Here is a 14,397-nt window from a genome sequence, read left to right on the forward strand (position 1 = left end):
GGACAAAGGCAGTCGCCTATAAACATTAACACTAACACCTTGGTCAACAACGCCAGCCTCGTAGCGCTAACTTTCAGCAATTGGAATGAAAGTGTCTCTGGTAACTGGAGCAACAACGGACACACACTTAAATTTACTCCCTCGCCATATGATCCTGTAGCTACTACAACTACTCACCTGGCCAATATCAGTTGGCTCAATTCCACTTCCATTGGGGCGCCAGTGACTCAACTGGATCAGAGCATCTTGTTAATAACTTTCAATATAGTGGTGAGTTTGCACTTTGTCCATTTTCTGCCAGGAGGAGACAAGACAAGTGGTAGTTACTATACTGTAGTGGGTGTACTCCTAAGGTCTGACTCCAGCATGGCACTTAGTGGAATATGGCAGACTCTAAATGTTGACCCGCCACCTGATTTTGATATGGAGGAAGAACTGTTTGGTGTTGTTTACCAGTCAATGCTGCCAAATGATCGTAGCTATTATCATTATGAGGGTTCATTGACAACTCCTCTGTGTAATGAGTAGTACAATGGTATGTTCTTAACACAACAGTTTCCGTTCCTGCACAATTTTTTGTAACATTACGTAAAACCCAGACTTCTAATGGATCACTCTTACTGCAAAACTATCGTAATGTGCAAGAACTTAATGGACGATCTGTCTATCGATATCCTTCTAGTTCAATAGCCATTGTCCCTACCATTGCTTTGATGTTTTTCTCAGTATTATTTATAATGGCATTGTTTAATCTGTAGTGCTAGAGACTACTTTGGACAAATACTATTTACTTGTAGGTCACAGTTTTGTTAATTGTAAGTCAAGGTATTTTATTAGTATTGTCATGTTAACATGTCAGTTCTTATTATTGTCTTGCTATATAAGACTTGATTTTCTTCTATTGAGTTGATTGAACATTTTAGAAGAGAAAAATAATTACTAAAAACAAGAACTAATTAATATCCTGATCATACTATTGGTGTTGTATAAGACTGGATTGCTGCTAATATAAATTTGAAGACTGGGGACATGGCAGAAGCTATGATACTGTACGTGTAGCAAAACCTTTTCGTTGATTATACTTGCAGTCATACGGTTTCAATTACTGAGCACGGACAGCTCGTCAAATGTAATATTATGAATGCTTTCAAAGATCGAGATAGCCTCGTGAGTAGGATTCATATGACTGTATCCATTTGTGAAATTGCTAATTCTCCTATGTCTTTATGACAGAATCTTTCAGAGATCTAGAGTGTCAGTGTCACAGACATGTTTTTCAAGACAATCAATACATACGTACATTCTATTGAAAGCTGAACTGCAACAAAGAGACACAGTGAATATATAAGAGTCAATGGGAATATATATAGCTAGGTCTATTCACTTGATGACAGGTAAATGTACTGCATGCATGCTCCATCATTCACAACTCCTCTTAACATACAACAAACAACACAATATCACTCATAATTGTTGTAATAATATAGTTCTTTCAGTAAAGCTGATATATACGTTACATTTAATTTAATTGAATTTATAGATTGTATCAGTACTCACTATATACCTACGCCTCAGCTAATTCAATTTGTCAATTATTGCCTGCACCATTGAATGAGTCATTGAAAAAATGCTTGGCAGTTGTAAAAACCTGGGAACATTGACCAGGCAAGTCTTAATTATCATTGCATGGATCGTCAGTTACTTACAGCTTACTTACAGCTTAGCTTAAGTGGATTACTATGGAATATATGTAATGTGAATTTTATCACTGTAAAAGTTGATTGGTTGATTCAACCAATATAATGATTATAAAGGTGGGCATGCATGTGTAAACAATTGTTTAGTCTAAATTGAAAATAAACATAAGTATTGTTTTCATTCCTAATGTACATATACTAGTAATCTGATAGTACTTGATATTTAATTTTCATGCTTGTTTATTGTCTACCAACTATTATTGTAATTATTAAAGTGAAATAATTTTCATATATTGAAATCTTCACAAAATAAATTCCAATAAAAATGTCTTATTGTAATAAATGATGAGATATTGAGAAGTTTAATAAACACCACTCTGCTCTCATTAGTATTATACTAGTGACAAAACTATTAGTTGAGTAGTGTATGCTATACTATATTACATCCTATTAGACAATAGACCATTAATAGTATGTAAATGTAGTCTATTTCCATCTTATGTTTGCAGGAAAGGCAGGTATCTGTTTGCTTTCTCTTAATAGGGAAACCCATTGTCTACTTCTGTTTAAACATTACTATTAGTAACGTCTGGACAACTGTAGTATCACTGTGATTAAAACAGTGTTGTACTTACTGCTTCTCAGTATCTTATTATGTAATATATAATATAGTCTTGTTTATTATGTTTACACTGTAGTAACATAGAAAGGGAGGGAACGTCTTGCTTAATCTTAGTCATGTTGTCTACTTCTGTTTACACCATTATACTATCAGTAATGTCTGAACAACTATATTATCACTGTAAAAATTAATACATTATTTCAAATAGTTTGTACTTTACAATGGTGGATTACTATGGAATGTGGAATTTATGCAAATTACACATTGCATAATTTGTTGATACATAGTGTCACAAGAATTCTATATTACATAATAATCCATACATGTAAGCTACAAATTAGTTGTTAAAATAACATATTAATTTTTACTACTTCTCAGTATCTCATTATGTACTGTTTACAACAAGAATGACAACAGATTAATTAAATCAACTTTTACAGTGGTTAAAATAGATTGGTTGTTTTTAACTGCTTATTGTCATTGTAATTGTACATATCCTCACCAAATACTTGCATTGAAAGATATTAACAACATATATTGTTTTAGTTGGTGATTACAATAAAATGAACTGCCCATTTATGTACTTTAAAACTAATAGCAACATCCTTTATACATAATACATATAGTGATAACCCTTATATACATAATACATAAATTGACAGCCCTTGTGTCATCTGTCTAACTAAAGAGATAATTTCATTGCTCTGACAGTTAACTGCATGTCTGATTGACAGCCATACAGTTAACTCTCTTCAGAGAACTCAATCAGTCACACAGTTAATTGTCAGAGCAACAAAAATTAACTCCTTATTTAGATGGATGCCATAACAGCTGTCAATTTATGTATTCAGTACATGTGTATTATATATATATTTGGGCTGTCACTATGTGTATTATGTGACAATAGTATGTTGTTTACAACTTTACAGCATCTCAGCCTGTATTATATAATTTAATTAAATAGTCTTAAATTGGTTAGATCAATCAGGTGTTCTTAAAATGATTCAATATAACTATTTGATTTGTTGTTTACTACACTTCTTATGGAGGTCATTTTATGGTATAAGGTTTGTCACTGCTTATGAACTTAATATTTTGAAAATAACTGTGTAAACAATTATGTGGTTATTGATTCTAAAGTGATAAGGCATGTTATCCTATAACTGTCATGGCTTGCTTGTGGTCTAACATTTGTTGCATTTCAGTTACCTACATGTTATGCTATGATTATATACATATCAGGCATACAATAGTGATGCCTAAGTAGGGATGGCTCCCAGGCAGTCTCATCAATAAATTCTGATATTACTGTTGTGTATTAATCTCTAATACTTCATTTTAATAAAAATTCATTGAGTGACAAATTCTAATTAATAATCACATGTTTTGGTTAACCAACATGTGGAAGAGTTGTATCCTTGTTAGACCTCACATTTCCAGGAGATGTCACTTGATTGGAGCTAAAGTGAGTGCCTTATAATTAGTAAAGTCAAAAGAGGTAAGGTAGAGTACTAACTAAAATGGCTGTGGCTACATAAAGCTGCTTCTCTTCTCTTGCAACAGAGATTGGCTCATAGAAGTGTGGAAGATTATTTCAATTGTTCTGGTCTCGTTGTTGGAAGTCTCACAGAGAGTTTCGTCACAACTCATTACGTATGAACGAGCCAGTGATACCAATTAACTTAGTGAAAGCTAGACAACAGCATCAGTATCAAATAGAACAACTAACACAAAATTGTCAATGGGAACATTGTCCAGGTAAGCATCATTGAGTTAAGACTTGGTTGTCTTTTTAATGGCACTTAGACCTACATCAAACTGCCTAATTTATTAGCAACGTGTAACCCTAAAGGCCTAAAAGTATAGAAGCCAAAGGCGGACATCCAATTCTACTTCATAATTTCGTATTCTACTTTGAAGTTTTCCAAAAATATTCCAATTCTACTTTGCAGTTTTTCCAATTCTATTTTCTATTCTTCAATGGAATATTTAACAACTAAATCCTATATCCCACCATAACTGGAAACATGTCACTTCACTCCATTTTAAGAGACAGCTTGCGGTGCTCGTGCTTCACTGTATTGAGCTCAATGAAGTGAAGTTAGCACCACTAGCTGTCTCTTAGAATGGAGTGAAGCGACATGTTTCCAGTTATGGTAGGGTATAGGATTTTAGTTGTTTAAATATTCCATTGAAGAATAGAAAATAGAATTGGAATTGGGAGCACTGCAAAGTAGAATTAGAATATTTTTGGAAAACTTCAAAGTAGAATACGAAATTACGAAGTAGAAATGGATGGCTGCCTTCGGCTTCTGTACTAAAGCCTACAGAAGTATAAGCAATATTATGAGAAGCACCCTTTTAATGCAATTATATTGCCCCATTATATTATAAATAGTAACATCACACTATACAAACAGATTGTGGTTGCCACATCAATGACTATTGAGATATTTTAGTCTAGTGATAAACTATTAGGTTGCATTGAGAAGCCTTAACAATTTAAAATTATTGACTAGGCAGTTTATGTAGTTTAAACATCTCTGATGATGAATTTTATTAAATCTTCATAGTTCTGCCAATTAGCTTGTAGTTATGTCAACTACTTAGTAAGACACTATGTTTCTTATTACATTACAATAGTTCTTATTTTAGACTGAATGACAACGAATTGATTGTTCAAACAATTGGTGGCATGCACATTGTGTGTTATTTATTTAGGATATGTGTTACATGTTACTATATGTGTGTTACTTATTACTATATTTAGGATATGTGTTACATGTTACTATATTTAGGATTATGGTGATAGTGTTTTATGAATGATGTATCTTTTGTATCTTTTTCAAATTGTGTGTGCATAGGTACCACTGGATGAGCAATATCCTGATAGTGTATTTGTAAATGATTCGGCTTTGTTATTGATGGTAAGGTGCTCATAACTCAAATGAAACCACAGACAAGAGCAGGAGAAGTAGGGCCAATGAGAGAGACCAATAGAGAAACATGCTAACCAGTTAGGAATAAAAGAAATAGTTCAGATGAAGATTCCAGGAGCTCATTTAGATAGTGGTGATATTTTGTTTACTGGCCGTGAGTTTTTGATTGGGTTGTCTGAAAGAACTAATACTGTAAGTGAATATATAATATAATAGCAACACTAGTACATTTCAAATGATAGATCAGTATTTGTGCCTGATTTGCAAAAAGGGACCCACTTCTGTCAAAACATTTGTGACCTGATTTGTGAAAAGACACACTGTTAAAACATAACAAAAAAACAGTTTTACACACATGTACAATAGTTATGCATATGTACCAACTGTATGGATACAAAACTGAGATGTTTTAACAGTAGTTTGTTCAAAAGTCAGGTCACAAATGTTTGACAGAAGTGGTCCCTTTTTGCAAATCAGGTCACATTTTGTAAGACGCAATGACAGAAATTAGAACTGATTTAGAAGCCTTGCATGCCAATAGATTACCCATATTTGCTTACATCTCTATTTTATTCCTCTTTCTGTAGTCTGGAATTGAGGAGTTCTCTCAGTTTTTTCCCTCATGGTCTGTGACTGGGATCAAGGTCCCTAGAGGTGTTCTCCATCTTACATCTCTCTGTTCTATTTGTGGTATAGATACCATAGCAATAGGTGGAAGCCCTCAAGGACAGGAAGTTTGGAAAGAGATAGAAAAGCTTGCCCAACATAGCTACAAGCGAGTCGTCTTTCCTGATAATAATGGTGCTAATTGTCAATTTATAAATGGGGTCATATGTCATCCTCCTCGAGATGAGTACCCTGAGAGTTTTAAAGTATGGGAAACCTTTGATACTCCACGGATCTCTCTACCTAATTCTGAACTGGCTAAAGCTGACGGTTCTCTAACATGTAATTCATTGAGTATCAGATAGACTAAGAAAATAATTTATTATTGTATTTGCTGTTGAGTTATATTTATTAGTTTCCTATTGAGTTATATTATTAATATTGGCCATTGCTCTATTAAACACAGCTAAAAATATGTAGTGTTAAAATAACTACATACATGCTTTAGTATTTGCAGTTTTAAATACTATAAATCCAAAGATATTGGGGACAACTCAATATTAGCACCACTAGCTTGACTCTGCGGAGATAGAGTAGGAATGGTGTCTCCATTAACAAGTTGTAATACCTGACCATTTAGCAACACAACCCTAGTTAAGTAGGAAATTTGATATGAATAGTCAAGTTAATATTACACTCACTGAGAGGTAATATTGTTAGATGATGGTAACAACCAGTATATATCTCGTTCACTGTTTATTAGTTCACTATTATTAAGAGTGATTGTTGATATATTATCATTGGTATTTAGTAGCATAAGAACTACACTACCTTTGGGATACCTGAATAATTGAATTGAGATATAACAACATTGTGTGCTCTACATTAAAAGGTACATAGACTGCACTTTGATAAAAGACAAATTCATGTTGTAGTTATCTTACAATGGTTTAGCACAGTGAGCATAGACCCTAACATGACGTCCTTTATCAAGAGCTCCTTTTACTTCCAGTACTTGAGTCCCTACCAATTGTTTATACAATACTGACAACCAAAAGTCCTAATAGAGTGACATAACAATGTTCAATGTTATATGGAAGTACTTACTGGTAAAGGTTTTGGTTAGTGTCAAGTAAGGAATAATGTCCTCCTACAAATGCCTGACGGAATACTTTCTTTTGTGAGTAAGCTGTTATTCCTAATTTATCAAGCCACCTATGTTTATAAAGTTAAGCAATTACTTATGATCTACAAATATGATTTAGATAATATACTTACATGAATCCTGAAATGAAGCTTTCTGAATACAATGCTCTTCCTCCTCCATAAGTACTAGATGTCTCTCCAAGCCACATATCATTAGTAAATGATGTTTGCTTTATAATAGATTGTAACTCATTAATCCAATCAAACAATTTATCTAACACATTGACACTATAGAAATCAGATAGTTTGACAGTTGCACTGTTTCCATAGTAACTACAGAATGAAACCATCAATACAAGAATGTGTTGTAACACTTACCTATGCCATGTTGTAGCATTGATCAAATCAGGATCATTCTTAATGTTTTCTAAAAAACTTTTAAAGAGACTTTAAGAAATCAGCACAAAATGTTTCTTACTCATGTAAGTAGTTATTTCTAGATAGCGTTGCAACATCAGGACCAACAACAGTTTGATTGGATATTGTTTTGCTTTTAAGATCGATCGAAGTTTACGAAATCCATCAGCACCTTGACGACCAGTCACTGTTGTATTCTGCTTTTCATATAATCAGGTTCTATAGACAACATAATAATAAATTAATTATCATTATACTTCATATCACATCTTACCATTTCCTAGCTCCCAAGCTACTTGATATCCCTTCTTCATAGTATAATCAATGATTTGTTCTGCATTACTAGAGTCCCATGATCCATCAGTATTACGTAGTAATTGGTTCAATCCAAATATTAACTTCCAACCTACATTTTGTACAACGTATTTACAGCATCCCTTGTGAAGGTGACATCTTGAAATTAGAGTCCCCTATATTGTCATCAATATCTCTTTTATAGATCCTATTGTCTCCTTCATTAGGATCAAAGATGAGGAAGTCTTCACTTGTTCCACCAACTCTTAACATAGCTGGATTGAGAGCTTTAGCCATGTTGATTACCTTGGTTGATGTGAAATTAATATCTGACCAATTTCTATTAATTGACCCAGCATCAATAGTGACTGACAAGAAATCTTCATTCACTATAAAGTGGACAGAATCCAAGTTGACAGAGATGGGACCAGAGAAGAGGTCATTCCTCTTGTGACCATTTCCTGCCCAGGATAACAATGGAAGAAGGACAAGGCAGAAGACAGAGATTTGCAAAGGTGTCATTGTTTATTTATTGACCACTAGGATTAATCCATATATGTAAATGTGTTAATATTCATTGTTATTGGCAAAACAATGAATTTTTAAAATTATATAACATACATAAGAAAATGATTTTTTTACATTAATGTATCAGTATCTATTAAATTGGGTGCATTATAAATAATAATAACTACATACATGCTTTAGCATCGGCAGTTTTTAAATACTATAAATCCAAAGGATATTGGGGACAACTCAATATCAGCACCACTAGCTTGATTCTGCGGAGATAAAGTAGGAATGGTGTCTCCATTAACAAGTTGTAATACCTGACCATTTAGCAACACAACCCTAGTTAAGTAGGAAATTTGATATGAATAGTAAAGTTAATATTACACTCACTGAGAGGTAATATTGTTAGATGATGGTAACAACCAGTATATATCTCGTTCACTGTTTATTAGTTCACTATTATTAAGATGACTGTTGATATATTATCATTGGTATTTAGTAGCATAAGAACTACACTACCTTTGGGATACCTGAATAATTGAATTGAGATATTATAACAACATTGTGTGCTCTATATTAATAAAAGACAAATTCATGTTGTAGTATATCTTACAGTGGTTTAGCACAGTGGGCATAGACCCTAACATGACGTCCTTTATCAAGAGCTCCTTTTACTTCCAGTACTTGAGTCCCTACCAATTGTTTATACAATACTGACAACCAAAAGTCCTAATAGAGTGACATAAACAATGTACAAAGTTATATGGAAGTACTTACTGGTAAAAGGGTTTGGTTAGTGTCAAGTAAGGAATAATGTCCTCCTACAAATGCCTGACGGAATACTTTCTTTTGTGAGTAAGCTGTTATTCCTAATTTATCAAGCCACCTATGTTTATAAATTAAGCAATTACTTATAATCTACAAATTTATGATTTAGTAATTTATAATATACTTACATAAATCCTGAAATGAAGCTTTCTGAATACAATGCTCTTCCTCCTCCATAAGTACTAGATGTCTCTCCAAGCCACATGTCATTAGTAAATGATGTTTGCTTTATAATAGATTGTAACTCATTAATCCAATCAAACAATTTATCTAAAACATCAACACTATAGAAATCAGATAGTTTTAGCAGTTTCACTGTTTACATAGTAACTACAGAATTGAACCATCAATACAAGAATGTATTGTACCACTTACCTATGCCATGTTGTAGCATTGATCAAATCAGGGTCTTTCTTAATGTCTTCTAGAAAACTTTTAAAGAGAATTTAAGAGATCAGTATAACATGTATTCTTACTCATACAAGTAGCTATTTCTAGATAACGAATGTGATGAAACATCAGGACCAACAACAAGTTTGACTGGATATTGTTTTGATATTAAGATTGATCGAAGTTTACGAAATCCATCAGCACCTTGATGACCAGTCACAGTTATATTGAATTTTTCATTGTATGAGTTAGGTTCTATAGACAACATAATAAATAAATTAATTATCATTATACTCCATATCACGTCTTACCATTTCCTAGCTCCCAGCTACTTGATATCCCTTCTTCATAGTATAATCAATAAGTTGTTCTGCATTACTAGAGTCCCATGATCCATCAGTATTACGTAGTAACTGGTTCAATCCAAATATTAACTTCCAACCTACATTTTGTACAAACGTATTTACAGCATCCCATTGTGAAGGTGACATCTTGAAATTAGAGTCCCCCACATTGTCATCGATGTCTCTTTTATAGATCCTATTGTCTCCTTCATTAGGGTCAAAGATGAGGAAGTCTTCCCTTCTTCCACCAACTCTTAACATAGCTGGATTGAGAGCTTTAGCCATGTTGATTACCTTGGTTGATGTGAAATTAATATCTGACCAATTTCTTTTGACAGACCCAATACCAATAGTGACTGATAGGAAATCCTCCTCAACTAGACAATGAATTGTATCTAAGGTAACAGAAATGGAGCCAGAGAGAGTTATGATCATGTCCTCTCCAGCTGCAAGATAGCATTGGTAGGAGGACAAGGTAGAATATAAATCTTTCCAAAGCTATCATCGCTCTGTTGCACATTCAATTACAAGGAAGCCCTATCATGACAAATTAGTTCCTAGTTAAAATTGGACCTAGGTCCAATTTATGCAAGTTAAATTTTGACCTAGGACCCAATTTTGATGCCTAATTTGGAACTATACTGCAAAATTTGTTCCCAGAGATAGGTCCACTTTTGGCAGCAAAATTTGGTCCTAGGTCTCCTTTTGGCAGCATATAATCTAAATAAAGACAGTATATGTTATAATTATAGGTTATATATATAGGTAATGCTACAATTAATTAAGAGTTTTACACAAGTGCCACATATCCATGATATATGGCTCTTGGTCTGCCAAATGGCTCTTGAGATTTCAACACAATCTTCATAAAATCAGCCTTTACAGCTTTGCACTTAATCATTCTACCCCCTTCTGCTTGAGGACACTTGTAGTATACTCCAAATTTAATATCAGCAACACATTGTTTTGCTTTCTTTTTTCACCATTGGAAGGGGAATGGGTTAATTGTTTTATTTTCAAGACAGTGACAAAGGTGGTCCATTAATTGATGTTGAAAATAGGTTATTTGTGTTGGGGTTTGCCCACCATAAAGAGATGTGGCAAAAGCTAATGAAAACCCCACAAACATTTGCAAAACGTCCACCAATGTTTTGGCATCTTTCAGAAACTTCATGCAGCAGTAATGCTGTGTTACCTATCATTGATCAATGATTTTCTGTCTGACAGAAACAATGTTAATTCTTGTATCCAATATTATGGTTGGGACATCTTTCTTGTTTGTTAGGTCCACACACTCCATTGGAAAAGAGCTAAGTAGTATAAATATTGAACCCACAGTTTGCTACTGTTAATGATTTCATTTGCAATACTTAAGCTTCTGCTATTAATAAACAGTAGCAAACTGTGGGTTCAATATTTATATCAGTGACCAAATACACTTTAACGAAAACAATGTTAAGATTACTCTTTCTTGAAATTGTTAATGTCACATTGGAATGGGTATCAGTCCAGAAGAGTTGTTTTGGACTCTATCTAGATCTAGTTAATGCTTTATAATGGTGTGTTCGTCTCTGGCTTGATTAGCAAGAGTAACAATCTACTCAACATATGACAATAATTTGATATTGCAAATTTATCCTGAATATTTAATATTATTTTACAAAACATAAAATTATTGTCAGTTTGTTGATACTAATGGTAAGTATCTATGTATCTATAGTAGGTGCTCTTGCTTCAGAGTTGATCTCATCAGGAAATTGAAAGGTCTCCAGTCTAGTCAAGGAGAGTCCAATAATAAAAAGCACAGTTAGCATACATCTACATTTTTCATCAGCACTAGTAAATTGAAGTGTTTCAATACAATTTTTATCATATATTGCAATTGCAAAATAAATTTGTGTGTATTGATAGACACTGAACCCTAAATTTAAATTGTTAACAAACAGCAAATTAAATAATAAACGTTAATTTTAATGCCTAAAGGAAATATCTTAAAAGACCTTGATTAAAAAGAAATATTAAAACAGAAATTAAACAGAGAGGGAATATAGACTAGAGCACGTGTACACACCTAGCAAGGAAACGCGTGACCATCATTATGGCGGGAAATATCAGCCACTAGCACGCGCCTGACGAGCCAAAAATTACATAGTGGTAGTCTGCTGGCATTTCCCGCCAAATTGTCACTGGTTTGTGCCTTGTGTTTGTCAAAATGAAGTATGACAGAGATGTCTTGATAACATAAAAGGACTTCGTGTTTCAAGTTATACAAGTTCACAGACCCCCGTGGGTCTTCGTCGCTACGACTCGTCTTTGATTGTTCTCAGTTCTCTGATATTTTGCTTAGCTTGTTCTCAGCTCTCTGATGGATTGATTGTTCTCAGTTTTCTGGTATTTTGCTTAGCTTGTTCTCAATTCTCTGATGGATTGATTGTTTTCAGTTCCCTCATATTTTGATTGTTCAGTACTAGTTCTCCCATGGATTGATTGTTTTCATTGATATTTTGATTCTTCTCAGTTCACTGATGGATTGATTGTTTCTCAGTTCTCTGATATTTTGATTGTTCAGTTCTCCAATGGATTGATTGTTCCAGTTCACTGATATTTTGATTCTTCTCATTGTTCAGTGATATTTTAATTGTTTGCAGTTCTCTGATCTTTTGATTGTTCATTGTTTCTCCAATGGATTGATTGTTCCAGTTCACTGATATTTTGATTCTTCTCAGTTCACTGATGGATTAATTGTTATCAGTTCTCTGATGTTTTGATTGTTCAGTTCTCCAATGGATTGATTGTTTCACTGATATTTTGACTGTTCAGTTCTCTGATGGATTGATTGTTTTTCACTGATATTTTGACTGTTCAGTTCTCCAATGGATTGATTGTTCCAGCTCACTGATATTTTGACTCTTCTCAGTTCACTGATGGATTGCTTGTTCTCAGTTCTCTGATATTTTGATTGTCTCAGTTCTCCAATGGATTGATTGTTTTCACTGATATTTTGACTGTTCAGTTCTCCAATGGATTGATTGTTTTCACTGATATTTTGACTGTTCAGTTCTCCAATGGATTGATTGTTCCAGCTCACTGATATTTTGATTCTTCTCAGTTCACTGATGGATTGATTGTTCTCAGTTCTCTGATGTTCTCTTGATGAAAAAGATGAGTCGCTCTCCTGCTCATTCTCTTCTCTCTTCTTCCTTCAAGCCTTCTTTCCTTTTCTTTTTTATTTTTATTTTATTTTTTTTGGGCTATTCAGCCTATACACTATACACACACTCATACAATCTCTAAAAATCATCTCCCTCCTGCCGCTCGGCGGCCTAAAAAAATTTTTTTTAATATCTCAGGCCGCCGAGTGGCGGGGGGAGCTCTGATCTTCTAGGGTGCGTGTGTGTGTGCTGTGTGTGTGTGTAGGTTGGTGGTCCTTTTTCACTTCCTCTGTCTCTCTTCACTCTCTATCCATCCATTCATTCACCAACAGTTCATAACTACTCTCTTTTTCTTTCCCTGCAGGAGCAGCACTGGTGAAAAAGGTGAGCTGTCTTCCATCCATCCATCCACTTTTCATCCATTCTTTAGTGATCCAGTTGTTATTCTTCTCTTTCTCCCTCTATGTTCTCAACTGGCGGACTGACTGGACTCTTGGGAACTCTTTATCTTCTCTTTTCTACAATTGTTGGATTGGAGACCTTCACTGGACTTCTTGGTGGATTTGGAGACCTTCACTGGACTTCTTGGTGGATTGGAGACCTTCACTGGACTTCTTGGATTGGACTCTTCACTGGACTTCTTGGTGGAGAGACCTTCACTGGACTTCTTTATGGAGACCTTACTGGACTTTTTTTCAACTACAGAGACAGTTTTTATTTTATTTTTTATTTTTCATTTGTATTTTTCTTTTCATTTTTATTTTTCTGTAATTTTTTAGTTTCATTTTTTCCTAAGAAATACTTTAATTCTTTAAATATTTTTATCTTTAATCTTTTATAGTTTATTCTAAAAAAAACAGTTTTTACTAAAAGAAGTCAATCTTAACTTAGTTTTCAAAGGTTTTTTAAAAAATATTTAAAAACAGTTTTTCACTAACTTTAGTTTCAAAGGTTTTTTTTTTAATATATTTTTTTTTCAGTACTTTTATACTAAAAAATATTTTTCTTAAAATAGTTTATCTTTAATCATTATAGTTTTTTTTTCAAAGGTTTTTTTTAAAATATTTTTTCTTAAATAGTTTTATCTTTTAATCATTATATTTTTTTTTCTTAACTAAAAAAAAAGGTTTTCACTAAAAAAGTCAATTTTTAGTTTCAAGGATAGTTTTTTAAAATATTTTTTTTTAACTTTGTTTTATCTTTTAGTTAGTTTCTCAATTTTCTTTTTTATGGTTTTTTTTCTTAAATAGCTTGTTATCTTTAATCTTTTGTAGCTTGTTTTTTAGTTCTTATTTATATTTTATATTAATTGTTTAGAATTCAATTTCTTTTGAAATAACTTTTTATCTGAAATCATATTGAATTTCAACTTTTTTTTTTAATAATCTTTAATTTTTCTTTAATAGCAACTACAATCAGTTTACTTGCCATTTCTGTTCTATATTAAAA

At 33.2% G+C, this 14,397-nt stretch overlaps 3 protein-coding genes across 3 annotated transcripts; 1 reads left to right on the plus strand and 2 right to left on the minus strand.

The window, feature by feature from the left end:
• The first annotated feature begins 366 nt into the window (after window positions 1-366).
• On the plus strand, window positions 367-6,229 carry LOC121391565 (N(G),N(G)-dimethylarginine dimethylaminohydrolase 1-like). The gene is made up of 3 exons (XM_041523148.1): window positions 367-475; window positions 5,341-5,450; window positions 5,846-6,229. Exons 1-3 carry the CDS (start codon window positions 367-369, stop codon window positions 6,227-6,229), a joined length of 603 nt encoding a protein of 200 aa, XP_041379082.1.
• A 575-nt stretch (window positions 6,230-6,804) lies between these two features.
• Window positions 6,805-8,018, minus strand: LOC121391563 (heparanase-like). The gene is given in 5 exon segments (XM_041523145.1): window positions 6,805-6,924; window positions 6,972-6,985; window positions 6,988-7,079; window positions 7,143-7,343; window positions 7,858-8,018. Coding segments are annotated over 5 exon segments (588 nt in total).
• A 975-nt stretch (window positions 8,019-8,993) lies between these two features.
• LOC121391564 (heparanase-like) lies at window positions 8,994-10,081 on the minus strand. The gene is given in 4 exon segments (XM_041523147.1): window positions 8,994-9,120; window positions 9,191-9,332; window positions 9,764-9,784; window positions 9,787-10,081. Coding segments are annotated over 4 exon segments (585 nt in total).
• Between the last annotated feature and the right edge of the window lie 4,316 nt (window positions 10,082-14,397).

The sequence above is a fragment of the Gigantopelta aegis genome, unplaced genomic scaffold (genome assembly GCF_016097555.1).
Source record: "Gigantopelta aegis isolate Gae_Host unplaced genomic scaffold, Gae_host_genome ctg2654_pilon_pilon, whole genome shotgun sequence".
Taxonomy (NCBI): Eukaryota; Metazoa; Mollusca; class Gastropoda; order Neomphalida; family Peltospiridae; genus Gigantopelta; species Gigantopelta aegis.